Source organism: Pungitius pungitius, chromosome 20 (assembly GCF_949316345.1).
Source record: "Pungitius pungitius chromosome 20, fPunPun2.1, whole genome shotgun sequence".
NCBI classification, from domain to species: Eukaryota; Metazoa; Chordata; class Actinopteri; order Perciformes; family Gasterosteidae; genus Pungitius; species Pungitius pungitius.
The window spans coordinates 7,076,021-7,093,955 of NC_084919.1; the positions used below are offsets into that span (position 1 = coordinate 7,076,021).

General features: G+C 47.3%; 1 protein-coding gene across 1 annotated transcript; it reads left to right on the plus strand.

Moving 5' to 3' along the window:
- Window positions 1-364: 364 nt before the first annotated feature.
- Window positions 365-17,707, plus strand: ppp1r13bb (protein phosphatase 1, regulatory subunit 13Bb). Its single transcript, XM_062559758.1, has 18 exons — window positions 365-614; window positions 3,013-3,160; window positions 3,927-4,046; window positions 5,272-5,342; window positions 7,013-7,114; window positions 8,055-8,229; window positions 8,368-8,567; window positions 8,696-8,836; window positions 9,757-9,949; window positions 10,443-10,547; window positions 12,110-12,414; window positions 12,561-13,014; window positions 13,530-14,311; window positions 14,422-14,559; window positions 14,660-14,793; window positions 14,885-15,051; window positions 15,208-15,407; window positions 15,771-17,707. Exons 1-18 carry the CDS (start codon window positions 450-452, stop codon window positions 15,810-15,812), a joined length of 3,642 nt encoding a protein of 1,213 aa, XP_062415742.1. The 5' UTR covers window positions 365-449; the 3' UTR covers window positions 15,813-17,707.
- Window positions 17,708-17,935: the final 228 nt, after the last annotated feature.

The following is a 17,935-nucleotide window of genomic DNA, read 5'->3' on the forward strand; positions in this document are numbered from 1 at the left end:
GCTGATCCCCCCCCCCCCCCCCCTCCATCTCGCACATGGCAGCGCGCTGACCTCCAAGCTATGGCCAGCGCATTCTCATTAGCAGGCAGTCATTGGCGTTGCAGCTACTGGCCATTCCAGAGGACAATTTTCCAATTGAAGAACTTATCGGCACCCTTATCCAGCACCCTGTGACTCCCTCTCTCCTCTCCTCTCTCTCTCTCTCTCCCTCTCTCTCTCTCTCTCTCTCTCTCTCTATCTTACTGTTTGTTTCGGTCTAGCTCTCTCTCTCCCCCGCCCGCCCGCCCCCTCCCTCCCTGAATTACACATACAGCAAGTGTTTTTTCCTCCCGAGTCTCCTCTGCAGCAGTTTTCCGGCGCGCGCGCGCACCGCTGTCGGTTTCGAAAGGCTTCGCTCAGGGATGGCATAGCAATTAAGTTGCGTGGCTGCACGGGGCGCCGTTGCTACGATGAAGAGGTTTGTGACTATAGTTTTGCGCAGCCTTGTTAGCATCTCCAAGGAAAACCCCATTTGGGCGAAGGAGCACCACCGGCCGCCAAAGAAGGAGATCAGGAGGAAACGGAGGGCGGCCAAAAGAGCCAAGGCAATGGGCAGACGCAACTTAGTGAGGGCGGTTAGTATCTCTCCGGTGGCCAGTTTCTTTTCTGTACTGTCCCTCTCTGAATACACATTCACCTGAGTAGGTAGTCGCTTTTTACTTGAAGGTATATATTACTAAATGTGTTGTCGGCTTTTTGTGATTTGCACCCCTAGTTATTGAAGGTTTGTTTTGAAGGAGAAAAAACTGATCTGGGTGCAGATTGTGATTGACTGTTTTTGTTTTACGTTGTTTTTACAATACTTTCTCTCGGCTATTTAATTTCTTACATTAAACATTGTTGTGAATAAGGATGCAAAATGTCCCCCATTGCTTCTTTAATTCTTATCTGTATTCAAAGTGAAGGTTTTGTGTCTTATCCCGCTGGCTGCTCTCCAATGTCCCCGGGGGATTAGCAAAGTAATTATCACTAAAATGTAGACATAACCATCCCTTTTGCTCCTTCAGACCAGGTCCCAATAAAATAACATCTACTAGTCTTGTCGTGGGTCTCACTGACGCTCTAAGAAGCGACATGAAACCCGTAGATGGGTGGACAGCGTTGCCTCAGAACAAATGCCACAGCTCCGGTATCGTTTCATCATACGTAGTTTGCCAAAATATATACTTTCAGACTCATAATCAGCCGAGTTAAATTGCAGAGGCTCCCAAGCACAAGTGATTATACTCTTTCACTCAAGCTGCTGCAGAAAATGTCAATGAATCACACGGCTGCATTATTAAAGGGTGAGTCACTTTGTCTCGGAGAAACACCCGGAGTCGTAACGTATATGTAGCTCAGTGACTAAACTCGGATGACATGCGATACGCACAGACAATTATTGAAGCACTATTAACGCACCCAGAGGCCCTGCGTACGGTTCTGCACTAAAGAATCGCCATCGCACTCTGCGTGGATCACATACTAAATGATTCATGAGTAAAACACCTGAAATGCAGCTATAGTCCCAGTCGGAGGGTTCGGTTCGTTCATCAGGTTTGACACTGAGATGTAGGTAAATAAAGTGCTGCTTATGTGTCTAGATGGCGAGAGAAGGTCAGCCGAGCCCTTACATAGCAGTGTTTCAGTAAAAAGTCTTCAGGATTCAGTTGTCTATTATTGAACTGTTTTGGGGGGTTTTGCCTCATCTGCTCAACCAGCATGAGCAAAAACGGTGACAGGTGAACGTCAAAAGCGAGCTACTGAAAGAGCAGGAATCTGGATTCTAGCTGAACTCGCATCCAAAATGCACAAAGGCCTCAATAATAATCTTTCGTTTCTTTCTGTCATTGTGAACATCCCTCCAAACTTTTGGCTTCGTTTTAGACAAATTCTCCTTTCTGGCTCCCTGCACTTTATTTCATGATGTCTTCACTTTCCTGTTCATCCGCAGTGAGTGACACAAAAAGTGAGGCCTGCCACATGAAACAGGAAGGCACACCTTAACTCCCCCAAAGTGCCTTGGCCACAGAAAACTGGGGTAATTTGGCAGTTGGAAAAACGGATGTGCTCTCACACTCGATATAGAGGAGTTCGTACAAATCAGTTCTGCTCGTTTTCATTTTATTGTACAAAAGAAGTCAAAGATGATGTTCACATGATGAAATGATTGCCCCCCCCCCCCAGAGTTGACACACATTTTAACTCCTGAATTCATGCCCGACAGATGTGTTTAACCCAGTGAGTCTCACTCATCGAATCTTCTGAGATTTGTTGCTATCAATTTGGATTTTATTTTTGTTGTCACCCAATAATTCTAGCCTTTTTATTTTCGGCAGCACTTTATGGATGGTTCCAAAGGTCACATATACATTTACCTCCAGCTGAGGATGTAGTCTTGATAGCTTCGAGAGCACCTGCAGACCGCTGGACACCCTCTCAGGTGATGGCGGGTGAAGATGCTACATTTAGAATGAGGTTCATTTAAGTCCCCATCACGTCCTCTGGCTCCAGGCTATTCCGTTCAGCTATTCCGTTGCTCACATTTAGGAGGATATATTTCTGCATTTCTATTCTATAGATCTGCAGTTTCCTCAGACATGACTCGTCTTGTCCTTTTTAAAAGTTGTTTCTTGATGAATGTGTCATTATCTCTATGGGAGAACACAGAGAAGCATGTGGGGGCTTGTGTTGCTACGTCCTCCCTCAAACAGCGCTCCGGCAGGCCGTAATCACGGTAAACAGAAATGTGGCAGGCGCAGGCATGAGTCCACCAGCAGCTCAGAGCAACACTTGATGCTGGCCGACAGCAAAATGTCGCATCAGCAGACGGGTCTTTTCTCTTTTTTTCCCCCCTCTCTCTCTGTGTTTGTCCTCTAACCACAACATCAGACACCGGCATATTCATTTGAATTAGTTTTTACACCACAAATACCCTGGACTGTTCAGGTGACCATCTTCAAGCACGTCTTAAAGTGGCCGCTGTGTTTTCAGATGATACTGACGGTGTACCTCAGCGATGGAGAACAGGCTGCGACCGAGGTGCCCATCACCCCGGAAACGACGTGCCGCGACGTGGTCGAGTTCTGCAAAGAGCCCGGTGAGAGCGGCTGCCACCTGGCCGAGGTCTGGAGAGGCAACGGTAAGAACAGTCACACCCACTTTGTGAAAGTCCATTATTGCCGAGCGTGACGCTTCGCCTACATGCGTGATAATTTAATTATGAAGAAGAACCTCATTAAAGAAAGTCAAGGCGGCGAGCAGGGTTACGCATGACTCCCCGGGGGAGAGTAATGGCGAAGCCGCAGATGATGCATAAGTTCTACACCACGAATGGAAATGAATGTGTGCATTCACAAGAGCACGTCGGCTACTGTCACACTACAATAATCTACTTTCGTGTTGCTACAGTCCCGCAGCGCTGTCACAACACATCCTACTTGGGCCAAACGATTGGCTCCCATCGCCACAGTCGTGCTGACACACGCAGTGTTATCAGCATTATTTTGCTGAGGGGGTCACTCCCCGGTTGAAAAAAAAAAAATAAAATAGTCGGAGCCGAGGGGCTTTATTAACCCGCGTTATGCAATCGTGTTCGGCTGGCGCCTCACAATGCGGCTGTCTGCCCCCGAAACCTCCTAAAACCTCTGTCTTTGTCCCTTTGTCGCGCTATGCTCACACAGAGTGCCGTCCTCCTGAAATGTAAAAAAAATAAAAAACCGATGCCCAGCCCGGAAAAGTTTCAATTCACTAATCTCTGCGGTCCCTTTTTTAAATATTCATCCTTCTAAAAACCTACTGCCAACAGACAGACGACAGCGTAAAGTAATGGCAAAATGTTATTACGCTCCAAGGTCTGTTTCAACATCAAATAGGTTTAACAAATTGAACTTCTTCTGTCTCCATAGAGCGAGCGATCCCCTTCGAGCACATGATGTACGAACATCTACAGAAATGGGGGCCTCGGAAACAAGAAGTGAAGTTCTTCCTCCGGCACGAAGATTCCCCGACGGAGAGCAGCGATCAAGGTGCGTGTGGTTGGAAGTCTCCTCTGCCTGGAGGTCTGTGTAGTCTCTCCCTGGGGGAGGGAGTGGAGGGTGGAGTCGAGTGTTGCCGGGGTAACAGCTGACACCTGTTCCGCATGGCCGCTCGGCTATGGGCGCTGGTATTTAGGGCTTTTTACCAGACGTCGATAATAAATTAAAACGCAGCTTCTGTTGAGGTTTTTAAATCGTGCTTCAGTGGTTTCTGCTGTCGTCACTTTGAAAACAAAATTCAGTAAAGCCTCAAATAAAATTCTCAACTGGTTCGTCGGCTTGAAAGAGTTGTTTTTCTTAAAATCAACATTCTTTAATGAATGCCCACTGTAAGATTCTGCGTCCCATTGTTAGACCCAAATGACAATATTGCATCGGAATGTTTTAACTTTAGTTACATGAGTACATATATATATTTTTTACAAGGAATTTTGACTTCCGCACATTTTGATGCTCTGTACTTCTTGGAAATCTCCAGTCTGAAACAATCCTACGTAGCCACCATCTACTCTAATGCTACAAATGGTAAAACAAACCTATTCAGTACTGATATCGTCACTCCAGGGTGACCCGTTCTGAGTGAGGCGTAAACCGTACTGCCAAAGGAATGTAGGGAAACGGTTACGCTGCCTTTATCTGCCGGTTTAAACAAATTCAACAGACATGCAGTAAAAGGGTCTAACATTTCACACACACTTCCATTGTATGACTTGGTTCTTTTTTGCATAGTGGGTTAGGTGGAGTAACAATCCAGGTGTAAATTGCATCCAAGCTTAAAATCCGTCATCCGTGCCTTGCAGGTTATCAGATACTCATTGAGGTACTTTGAGGTCGACACACATAGCACTCAAAAAGTTAACAGGCGGCAGAGAGGCTCCTTCTGACGAATTCATATTTAATACAAATGTGAAACCTGATTTAGAAAGTGTACTTTTTCAGCAAAAATACCATCAAAATATCTTTTAGAAGTAGAGTGTTTCTGTCTCTTATGTCTTAAATCATCTACCCTCATCTTTCCATCAAGCATTTCTAAAAAGCGTTTGAGTTAGGTGGCTTTAGTCAGCAGAGCCTGGCCCAGTTCCTAAATGCTTCCGTCATGAGCAATCATGTCAGTGAATTCTGAAACTATTCTTGACAATGGTTGTCTGTCTGTCTGTGTGTGTGTGTGTGTGTCTCTCTGGCCCTGTTTGTGATGGCAACTCTTTTCTTTTTGCAGGGAGTCAGCAGTCTCAGGATCAAACGAGTCGCAGAAGTGGAAGCACTGGAGAGAAGCACAGTGAGAATGGGGTGAGTCTATTAGTAGTATTCTCTAAATTATGTTTAGTAGAAATGTACTTTACTAGAACAAACCAACTCCTCGGGGCATTATGAAGTCCTTCGTAGCGTAGGTGCACAATTGGATAAGGAGGGACAAAAATAGAAACAAAATCAATAAATTACTTAAACAAAATGAAAGTCTATCCTCCCTTAAGGAGTCTTGAGCTCTGAACAATTTTCCTAATCTTAGAGGGCCCATTGTGCTGTTAAGTCTGTGTAAAAGATTTAAGCTACTTAGCTAGATAGCGTTAGTACTGATTCCCAAGAGACGTTTTGTTCACGCTATTCTAACATCTGCCTTTGACAAACCCCTGCAGGTTGTTAGAATTGTCCCTGGAAAGGAGGGACGTCTAGCCTCTATTCGCTCTGCGGGAATATATCTTATATGCAAGCAGTTTTAGGCTTGAACACTGTACTTTAAATACTGCAAAGCAAGTATTTGCCTCGGTCATTGTCCCAGTGGGTTTGACTTGTGTGATTTCTCTGCATCAAAAGCTCCACGTTCTCTGGACAATATCAAGTGTGTTGCAGAGATTCTGGGTTTTCATTGTACAGCTTCTGGTAGAGGATCAGTATCTGTGGCGCGTTTTGAGGGTAACATCACAGACTGGTGATTCAGATGTGCTCCATTTCCACATCATATTTCCCTCTCAGGTGTACCCATTGTTGTGCAAGTTGAGCTCTCACTTCAGGATGTGTGTTCTCTGAGATATGAGATACTCTGGTAAGAGCATCCTGCGGCGGCATCCTTTCTCCCTCCGACCAGACGTCCCAGATTTCACAAAAGCAAAGTGTTGCGTTCAAGGAATCGTAGCTAATTGGACCTTAAGGGTGGAGGGAACGAATCCGGAACAGCAGGAAATGAAAGGATTTTTGTTTTTCAAAATCAAGACCCCAAGCACCCGCAAGCCATTCTTGCTACTATTCAGGTTTTGACCCTGTCAGGAAGCATCACATGCTAACATTTTTACAAATCCTGAGATCGGTTAATGTTCAAGTCTCGTAGCTCGTTCGATATCAAAACCTATTAACCCCCACCACCAAGCAGTGACCACTAATTCACTGCCACTTTAGTGCAAACGTTATCAGTTCGCACTGCCGACTCTGCTTAACCTCCACAGAGGCCCAGTTGTGTCCCGAGTTTTTTCCTAATATCCGATTTAGCGGATTATATCAGTGGGCCCGCCGGATGACATAACGGGCCCTAAGAGGATCATTGCGTCGGCTTTTCCACGGCTGCTGCCCAACCCCCCCCCCCGCCCCCCTACCCCACCCGCCCCCGCCTCCGAGTAGAGTTGCCTTGACATCACACTATCTCAACCAATATATTTTAATGTTATATTTTAGCATCCAGACTTGATAATGACAGCGTGTTGGCTGTATTGAGATGACTCAATAGTGGACAAAATATAAATCTTTATCCTATTGGTGTTTTCTACCAAGACAGCGTGTGAAAATACGAAATACATTATTCATTAATGACTATGATTGTATTCATTCTCGGATCTACTCAATGAAATGAGTCCTCCTCGCAAATGCAGCCTTAAACCTAAAAAAATGCTTATGTATCGCAGTCACTGTTCAGATTTCAATGTTTTGTTGAACAATTCTCGTGTGTGTGTGTGTGTGTGTGTGTGTAGGTGGGGAATCAGCGCGTTGAGCTCACGCTGTCAGAGCTGCAGGAGATGGCCACCCGGCAGCAGCAGCAAATCGAGGCTCAGCAGCAGATGCTCGTCGCAAAGGTAAAGTCCCGTCTCCTCTATTTTCTCTTCGAGCGAATGAAAAGTTACGGTTCAATGCCTCACAACTGCGATATCCTGCCGCTGTTCCAGTTTAATTGTTCAATCTGACGCACTACTTCAGAATGACATGGGAAATGATGTCAGAATTAAATTGGTCTTTACCCAATTTTCAAAGGCTGAATACACTCGTGTTGCTCTACTCTGACCCAAAGAGGCTGCGCCGTGACCCGAAACCGGGACAAACGCTTATGTAACAAATGAGACGGGAGGCGGGATAAGTCACTGTGCTGCGATTGTCCAGTCTGTCAGAATTCATACTTCATACCGCCTTTATGGAAACTCATGCACAGACATTGCTGTGTTTACTCGAGCATGTACATAACTCATGGTTTTAAGGACCAGGGATACTACCGTTTTTTTTTTTGTCAGTTCAGTCACAAAAAGGAGATTTAATCTTGTAACTGGGAGGAATAAGGAGCTTCACAGAACCAGTCTCCCACCTCAGTGCGCAACAAGAGGCTGACCACCCGGCTCGATGTGCGCCGATCAGTCAGGATCAGTCATGCAGGATGAAGCCCAGTGTAGACGCTCGGATAGAAAGTCATTCATTGCCTTTGTGGTAGTTGCGGGGGGGGGGGGAAATAGGCCCACGTAAAGCCCTGCAGTCATTTGGAAACCTGGGCCTGTCATTTCCTATTTTAGGACCTGAACTGGAGCAGTTCTCAGTTGGATGGAGATATGGAGTCATCTGACCCTAACTTCAGTCAGTCTGAACGAATCACAGCATTTCATTCCGTGCATACAGTAGAAGGGTTTAGCCTAGTTTCCGGGCCTGTCTGCTGCGGAGATTTCTTGTAACCTATGGGGGGGGGGGGGGGGGGGGGGGTCCATTTTTTGCTCGTGTTGCCAATAATAAAACAAAACGTCCGTCCCCCTGAAGGAGCAACGCTTGCGTTACCTGAAGCAGCAGGAGCGCCGTCAGCAGCAAACCGCGTCGGAGAGCGAGAAACTGCAGAAGCTCAAGGAGCGCGTGGAGAGCCAGGAGGCAAAGCTCAAGAAGATTCGGGCCATGAGAGGCCAGGTGGACTACAGCAAGGTCATCAACGGCAACTTGTGTATGTATACTTTGAATGTGCACATCATTCAACAATTCAATAGGATAGAGTAGTGTTTTTTTTCCACATCAAACAAGCTGACCTCGTGTCTTTATTTAAACAAAAATTTTAATTAAATGTTTCATTCCTCACATCCAGCGGCCGAGATCGAGCAAGTCAGCAGCCTGTTCCAGGAGAAGCAGGCCGAGCTACAGTCGGCGGTTCTGAGGGTGGAGCAGCTCAGCCTGCAGCTGGAGGACCTGCGCAAGGGGAAGCTCAACGGCATCCAGACCGCCCTGGGCAGCCAAGTCACCGGCGCCGCCGCCCTGGAGCTCCGCAAACTCTACCAGGAGCTTCAGGTACCGTGTCCAAGGAATACGCCTTTTTACAAATGTATTCATAGTTTTTTCATGTTCAGCCATGTTGTCTTCACCCTCCGGGAATTCCGTGATGGCAGTTTTGCTGCTGCGTTTTGTCACCCCCACAGATCCGGAACAAGCTGAACCAGGAGCAAAACAGCAAGCTGAAGCAACAAAAGGATCTCCTCAACAAACGCAACATGGAGGTGACGCTCATGGACAAGCGCATCAGCGAGCTGCGGGAACGCCTCTACAAGAGAAAAGCTGAGGCACGTCAAAAAGAAAACCTCCCCGTAAGAACAAGAGCGCGCAACTGATATGAAAGTTAATAACTAAGAAATAATGCTAAGACATCTTTACTACAGACTTGCTGGTTTGTTTTTAATACATTAGATGGCTCCTTTTAAATCTTTAAATGTTTCCCCTGTAGGGTTGGGTACCGAGAACCAATATAGCACCGAGTCCTACGAAACGCAACGGAGATTTCTGTGCTTGATTTCGGTTCCTGAGCAGATTGAAAGACTTCATTTACACACTGATGACACCGTCCTCGCAGCAGCTAACGATAGCCTAGCGCTTGTGTAGCTCCAGCGGCTCGCTAGCCATCAACCTTCTGTTTCTATTTATTATTAAGTCAGTGTTTCCCTCCGTTATTAAAGTGTGATCGTTCTTTCACAGTGCGGCACTATCGCCCTGATGGATACACAGACACGTGCGAGTTCACAGTAGAGCACACGCTCAGCAGCGGACACAGAGTGTGCGTCCGCTGGTTTCTCCCTCAAAGTAATAAACCCAGGGTGTAGCGGCGTTCCTTCCGTGTTGTTTGTCATCAAGCCGCATTGAGATGCAGACACGTGACTCCGTTTCCTCACGCGAATGACGGCAGATCGTCTGATTCTTTATTTTACGCAGCAAAGCGTTAACTATACGTAGAAATAATAATAAATTCTATCACACAGTAGATAAACAATATGCTCTTGTGCTTAATGCAGCTCTTCTGTGTTGAACCTGCTGCATTCATGATGTCAATACATCGTAACAAAAAAGGAGAGTCAATCTAACATAAATGCTTTTCAAACGCTATTGTTTTAGGCACCGGTATCGTTTAAAATGCACCGGTATCGGAAGAAAAAAAAAAACGATACCCATCCCTATTCTCCTGTTGACTGTCCTGATACTCCCTCCATAGCTGAACAGAGCCAACGGACCTCCCTCACCCCAGCCGGCTGCCGGTACTCTTGGCCGCGTCGCCGCCGTCGGGCCGTACATCCAGGTTCCTGTACCGGGTCGACAGGAAGGAGGCTACAACATGCCACCGGATCCCCTGAAGCCTCAGACTCTGGGGGTTAACAACCAAGCCAACCACGGCCGCACTAAGTCAGGTTGGTTGAAAAGCCGTAGGATTACCATGCAGATTTCTTGGCACCTCCCCCCCACAAATAAAACGCATTTCTCTGTAGCAGTGGAAACTGCACTAATTGTAGTTTTGATTGAAGATTAATGAAGAAAGCAGGAACAACTTATGACAACAGATGAATGAGAGCATAGGGTCTAGGATTCAGGTACAAAGTAGATTGGACTCTCGAGGTCCCACAAGCAGATGTGTAGCGACACATTCAACACATCTTGCATGTCTGAAATCTCGCCCCCCGGGCCGCCAACTGTTAAAGAGTTGTTTTCCTAATTCTCTGCCTGCACTTGATTTCCTTTTCCTTCCTCTCTAACCTGTGTCTCTACCTGTGCTGTGCACACTGTGGTTCCCTTTTCCTCTCCTCGGCTCCTCTCCGACGCGTCTGTGCTTTTCCTCTTCCTCTGTGACGTCTCTGTTCTCACTGGGTGCTTGGCGGGGGGGTGGGGCAACTCTTCCCGGGGCAGACGGCGTACGCAAGCCTCCCGGCCCCTGGAAGGTGTCCGATTTAGACATCGTTGTGGACCCGGTGGCCTCCACGGCAGCCTCCTCAGGCTCTGACGGCGCGTCCCGTGAGTGCACAGCGCTGCATTAACAAGAGATGGCACCTACTGAACCTTCTCCCTTGGTTGTAGCACAGCATCCTCAGTGTGCGCTGGAGGTTTCTTTTTTTTTTACCCCCATACTAAATCTTTGCATTTGGAAATATCATACTCTTGTTTGATTGGCAACGGATAAAAGATTTATCAAAATCAGCTCTGTCCAATCGCTCCCTCAGCCCCTCTACAGTCTTATCCCCATCTGATCTTTTTATGCTTCGCAAAACAAATTCACTGTTAAAGCTTCACATCCATAAGCTGACATGCACAGCTGGAGAATCTGAGTAGGAGACGAGCATCTGTGCCCCGGTCAATGCAAACAATGGCTGACGGATGGCAGCGTCCTTGTTCTGCGTCATTAAGCTCTCCTCATTAGGCGCATGTTGACTTTTTTTCCCCATTTGGAGTGTTTCCTCTGTTGATTGGCTAATGACGTCAAAGCAGCAGTGACAAACTGCAGAAATGTGAGGCTCTCAGTGGTAGCTGCCGTACTGCCTCCCGAGACGAAAGTGTCCCTGACAAAGCGCTGCTGGTCCCTGTCTGTGTTTGTGCACTGAGAAGGTTCAATGAGTTGAGCGCCTCCTAAATACACACACAAAATGTTTTGGGCTAATTTTACATCCCCCTCTTAGTCTGCCTAACCTTAACCATCACTTCACATTGCCACGACAACCGAGCCGGGAGTATCACTTAACACGCTACAAGGGAATGAACTTGTGCGTGTTAAATTGTCATCGTGTTCACTTAGCAACTGTCCCTGGTAAACTGTGACGACGCTTCAAGCTGTTTGCTTGCAGACTCCTGTAGTGTTGGTAGAACGGCTTCATAATTACTGCATTAGTCTAAGAATATATTGGAAGCTGCAGATTTCCCAATCAGTCCCATTAATGTGTATTTTTAATCAGTTTTTTCATAGAACCTAACTCACAATTTAGTCACATTTACCAAATTACTAATGCACATTCATTTTCATCATTGCTGTGAAGTGAAGGCTCAGGATTTTTATCCTATTGATCAATAGCTCATCTTGCAACATTTGTTGGGTGATGTTTTTCATTCATTTTAAATTAGAGAAGAGATCCTTCTTGCAACAAATAAGGGCATTTTGTAATTGGCCGGAGGCCTAAAATTTCATAGATTGATTGAACAACTTATCCTAAAAAGTTTAAAGGCTTCCTAAAAAATTCGCCCAGTAACAGATTTTTGTCAGCGGGAAGTTTCTTATTTAAGTATTGTATGTATTACCTGTGTTATAAGCAAATGATACATTAAACAATTGCCTTTACTTCAGGCAATGCCAGTTTTAAGTATCATAACGTTAACGAATTAGTCATTTTGAGAATCTTGGTTTGATTCTCCCATCATCTTTGCCTATGCATGTAAAATATGCCGCCCTTAAATCAACAAAAGGCAACAATCGATGTGTTTGAATGTCTCTAAATGGCATTTGGTTAATAGGATGGGCTTCTCAAAATCCTGAACCCTGCGTTCATCACCAGTCCTCGGTCAAAATGGTACAGATATGTGTTCTTTGTGATTACAAATGTTCCTCATGCTCACGTTCTTGAAGCCACCCATATTCCACTTCATGTGGTTCATCGCATTCATCAAGTCACATCTTTTCAAATGTAATTGGTCAATTGTTTTGACCTACCTGATGTGTGGATGTGCTTCAATCACTCGTCGCTCACTGTGTCCCGTTTGTTCCCCAGCCAATGATTCAGGTTGGCCTACTTTAGGAAAGACCAACACATCTCTAAAGCCCCCTGAGAGACGGGACTCTGACACCCAGGGCAAGAGCCCCCCCTCAGGCTCCCCCGTCGCTGCGGGCGCAGAAAAGGTTTGTCCTCTTTCTTCAAATCCGCCCAGTGTTTTGCAGCTTTAAGCTATAAGTGTTTTATGTTGAGTTTGTGCCAAAGTCCGTGTCTTGATCAAGTATTTCTTTCATTAATGGGTATTTGTCTGCGATTTCATGCTTCTTCACAGGTGCTAGACGCCAAAAAGGCTGCGTCCTCCCCCGCCGTCTCCAAGCCACAGCCGCCCCCCTACGGCTCCCACCTCACCTCCGCGCACTCGGCCAGCTCCTTGGAGCGGCGCAAGGACGTGCCCCCTCCCCGCCCGCTCCCCAACCCGCCGGCTCCCGCTTGGCCCCGCGTCGCCCCCTCCACGGGCTCCTCCTCCCAGCAGATCCAGCAGCGGATCTCTGTGCCGCCAAGTCCCACCTTCCAGCCCAACGCGCCGCTGTTCCCGCCCGGGCTGAGCGAGCGGCTGGAGGGGGCCCCGCCCGCCGTGGCGGTACGCCCCTTCATCCCAGACAGAGGGTCGCGGCCTCAGTCGCCCCGGAAGGGCCCACCCACCATGAACTCGAGCTCCATCTACCACATGTACCTCCAGCAGGCAGCGCCAAAGAGCCAGCCGCTCAAGTCCGCGCTCAAAGCCGGTAAGAGCAGGGTTTGAAGGGATTTGTGAGACCTTCCATATAAGGGGGCGTGGGCTGGGTTATTTGAATCTTGTATGTTCCGCTTTGCAATACACAATCTCTTCTAATGTTGCTGCTACTTACTAGATGACAGAATAATCTGTTCCGCACAATTAATCAAAATTGGTATTGGTATTGTTATCTCCATCTGTATTGGGATTGAAAGTAAGATGTTATGTGATTAATGGAAAAATCAATCGTTTAGTCGGATAGGTAGTTTCAAAATTTCAATTAAACTGACATTTTTTTGTTTCTGTTGGAATTGATAAAGAAATGTTGCCCCTTAATCATGTGTCACAGACAAATGCTATAAATCTGGCTTATTTCAGCCGTTCTTCCCTGATTCGTGTTTTGTTAAATGAAATACATTTTGGATAGTGAGTAAAAGACAAAGAACGTCTTTCTGGAAAATAGTCTCATAAAAAAATGATGTCAATGACCTTCAGTACAATCTCCCACTTTCTGTTTGTCCTCAGTATATGGGAAGCCCGTCCTGAACCCCAGCTCGACTCCGCCCTCGCCTCTGCCTTTCGTCCAGGCGGGAGGGGCCTTCCCATTGCTCCAAGGCCCCGCCGGCGGCGAGGATGCTCTGGACGGGGAATTTGATGTCCCTGATTTCTTCCAGCACCCGGAGCCGTTGGCGCCTCCTCCCAGCGTGGAGAACATCCCTCGACCGCTCAGCCCCACCAAGCTGACGCCCATGGTGCACTCCCCGCTGCGCTACCAAAGTGACGCCGACCTGGAGGTGGTCCGCAAAAAGCTGGCCAACGCGCCGAGGCCACTCAAGAAGCGCAGCTCCATCACGGAGCCGGAGGGGCCGAGCGGGCCCAACATCCAGAAACTGCTCTACCAGAGATTCAACACTCTAGCGGGGGGCATCGAGGGGAACGGAGTCAGCGGGTCCGGCGGCGGCGGCGGTAGCGGAACGCCGTTTTATCAGCCGGCCAACCCTCCCGTGTATCAAGGAGGCGACGCTGTGACCGACAAAGACAACGGTAACCTCCCCCCGGAAACGACAGCGACGCCGGGGGCGGAGCAGCCGGGCTTGGAGGCTCCACCTCCATCCACGGACGGCAACGACAACGAGCCGCCGGAGATGGATCCCGCCGAGGAGGAGGAGGAGGAGGAGGAGGAGGAGGAAGACGACGACGACGACAATAACAACAACAACGCGGGAGGCTCGGAGTCGTCGCCGCCGAGCCCCGTGCTGCAGGCGTCCACGCCGGAGGAGAGCGGCGCGCTGGTCTCGCAGCCCCTGGTGAGAGACACTCGTCCATGAGCCGCCTGTCGCATTCTTTTAAGAGCGCTTTTGAAAAAAAAAGAAAAAAACTAACGTCGGCGTACGGTCCCCTTCCTGCACCTTCACAGGACAAGCGCACCAACCTGAAGAAGCCCAACTCGGAGCGCACGGGCCACGGCTTCAGGGTGAAGTTCAACCCGCTGGCCCTCCTGCTGGATGCCTCGTTGGAGGGAGAGTTCGACCTCGTCCAGAGGATCATCTATGAGGTATGTCACGACCGTGTGAGTATACTTTTGATTTATCTGCAATTGCACGCATTCGGTGATACGCACTCATCTTTTGATCTCGGCCTTTTTTTTTTTTCAGGTGGAAAACCCTAGCACCGCCAACGACGAGGGCATCACGCCCCTGCACAACGCCGTGTGTGCGGGACACCACCACATAGTCAAGTTCCTGCTGGATTTTGGTGTGAATGTCAACGCTGCAGACAGCGACGGATGGTGAGTGATGACACATGTTAATCAGTCGGGTGGATTTTTCCTCTTGTTTTTATTTATATATTTTGGATGACTTTCCCATCGGCCTCAACAGGACTCCGCTTCACTGCGCCGCCTCTTGCAACAGCGTTCATCTCTGCAAGCTGTTGGTGGAGTCGGGGGCGGCCATCTTTGCCAGCACCATTAGTGACGTGGAGACGGCTGCAGATAAATGCGAGGAAATGGAAGAGGGTTACATCCAGTGCTCCCAGTTTCTATACGGTGAGAAACAACCCATCACTCTTTAAAAAGACTGCAATTTGAATTGGGTCGTGATCCCTCCATCCAAATTACTTTAAGGCTCGAAAACTTAAAACTCGACTGTTTCTTTAAAGTATGGGGTGATATTGACCGTCTGTTTCTGACACTCCGCTGCAGGTGTTCAGGAGAAGATGGGTGTCATGAACAAGGGCACCGTGTACGCTCTGTGGGACTACAAAGCTCAGAACCAGGACGAGCTGGCGTTCGGCGAGGGGGACGCCATCACCATTCTGCGCCGACAGGACGACAGTGAGACCGAGTGGTGGTGGGCGCAGCTGGAGGACAACGAGGGCTACGTACCACGCAACCTGCTGGGGGTAACGACAAAATATATGAATGGTCACATTTTGTCCAGTTTAACTGAAGCGGTTGTGGTCTGAAATCATGAATGGTTCATGTGACGGGCAGAAAACGAATTGCTTGTTAACGGGCCTGATCCAAATCTGCACTTATCATCTGATGTTGAAGTGCAGCCTGAAAGGACTTTTTGTGACTGATTGGCGGGTTGATTTCCTACCTGGATGTCATTGGTTGTTGCCGCTATTCAATGCTTTAATTTGATAGGATTACGACAAATGAATTGAGTCATGGCTACGGTCCAGCGACAAAGTACATACCAACAAAGGTGAATACCAATCCACCATGTCAACCAAACCTGTTTCTGTCTGCTTTCTTTGCAGCTCTATCCAAGGATCAAGCCTCGTCAGCGCTCTCTGGCATAGTGTCTCACTCCACCGACCTCTGGCCATCAGCTCAACCAGTGACAGAACCCCAGGAGCCGAGAACAAAGGGGCCCGGTGCTCTGCCTGCTCGCCGTGGCCACAACCTTCCCAGAACCTTCCCAGAACCCTTCTTTTTTTTTTTTTTATTTCTCTCTCCGATGCAGCGGGCAATAAACTCTGACACAAACACACACACACACACACACTGCCATAGGCGACACACATACACAAGCAAAGGCCAAATCTGTTACGCCTGATCCCGTTTTCTCCCCCCCCCCCCCCCCCCCCAGTCTAGTGCTCTGTCGCCGCCCCAACGCGAGTTTCCCCGAGTCAGCGTCGGCTCCGTGTCCGTCGTCGACGAGAAGAATAAAACACTAACCCGTGTCTCAGTACTTCCTCGCAGTGATCACACTCATCCGGCCGTGCGCTCTGTGGTGGCACGAAAAAAACAAACTAACAGAAAAAAAACGTGCTCTGATTTTGCTGAAGTCTAACCACCAAAAGATGAATATAGATTTGACAATCACCCTCCAATCATTAACGAACAGCTGCCAGGGGTTAACATCCATCTTGATATTGTCATGATTAAGAATGGAAAATGTTGTGAATCCAAAGTGTTAACTACACAGGGCTACTCGGAACAAATCACACATATTAAAGATGAATATAAATTATCAGCACACGTCATTTGAAGACTTGTTTTTTTTATTTTTCATTCAGCGTCATCTGTTGATGCAAGGTAGTCCAGTTTTTCTGTTAAATGGGATTCCAAGATCTATTAAGCGTGTGTGGAAATACAGAATTTTTATGTGTGGTCGTCTGATCTCTGAAATGCTGCAGTTTTCAAAAGGATACTTTGATGCAAATGGTTGACAGGATATATTTTGCTTTACCAAAAAAAAGGTGGATTTAGAAGCTGTGACTGCCCAACATCTGTAGGTTGTTTTTGTATAACGGTGCAAGTGTAAAATATATCTTACTTAAAGTATTGTTGCATTTAGGGATTTCACAGTGGTTTCACTGGAAAGAACGGCTCCTCAGAGACCGCAACACAATAGTTTGCTGTAATAGTTTAAAGTCAATAACCGTATAGTGTTTTCCAACATATCAGTTAGTTCTCACTTTTGAAGATTCATGCATTTGTTTTTCCTGACTTCTGGCACCTGATTAGATCTACAATTAAATTCGACAACATGGCAAGACCATGAAATGGACAAAGTGCAAGAAAATGAAGGAAGTCTGGACACCCTGACTTCATCCCTGGAACCCTTACACAACTTTGTTTACCACGTTACACAAAGTAAACACTGCATATCAATGACCTAGTTATTTCCCTGCTAGCTGCTGAGTGTGTCTCTGGTCGTCTAATGTTGACAAACCCCACTTTAAACACTTAATCTCAGGACCATCATGGTGCTGCTGACACTGTTCCACCACTAAACTAGTGATCATATTTATATTTTCTATCCACCAAACTTCTCCATTTTAGTAGCGTACCAAACCTACGTACAACACGCTACAAAATTGGAAGAAGAAAAAAAAGATCTGACGGGTAAAAAAAGTGATAGATGAAGAGAACGTTTTATTTATTTTTTTTGTCTTTAATGTGAATCCCGGGTTCTCTTCCTCCAGCGGCCCCCTCTCCTTCAGGTATTCACCATTCCAGTAACACTCACACGTGCGTTATGTGTAACACAATGTCTCACCACTTAAAAGTCCTTCAACCTGTTCTGAACCTCGAGTGATTGAGTGTGATGCCAAGTGTGCGAGCTCCGCCACGGCTTGATCTGTACATAGTGTGAGGAGATTTGGTCTGTGTGGGCTTTCTGTGCAAACGCAGTACTCACAGGTTGAATTGTGTAAATGTGAATAATAAAACGGAAGCTCTGGCATGACCCACGTCTTTCAGTGTTGTATCAGCGAGGGGGGTGCCGTTGCGTTACGTTTTATGAATTGTGGAAAGGATATTTATTTTTCCTTTAAAAAAAACGCAGTCGTGAGCGATTTACTGAGCAGCCGGCGTCTTAAGAAATGTGCGTAATGAAAAAGGATGAGCTGGTGCAAGAGGATCACCGCTGTTTGTGCCAAATGACCTAGAGCCTGTCGTGGGCCTCGTGGTCTAA

Excerpts from the sequence above, each read along its gene's own strand:
- ppp1r13bb (XM_062559758.1), top strand. The coding sequence starts at position 450 with ATGAAGAGGTTTGTGACTATAGTTTTGCGCAGCCTTGTTAGCATCTCC. Across the intron at positions 3,161-3,926 it reads CGAGGTCTGGAGAGGCAACG|AGCGAGCGATCCCCTTCGAG; the intron begins GTAAGAACAGTC and ends CTGTCTCCATAG. Across the intron at positions 15,408-15,770 it reads TACCACGCAACCTGCTGGGG|CTCTATCCAAGGATCAAGCC; the intron begins GTAACGACAAAA and ends CTTTCTTTGCAG.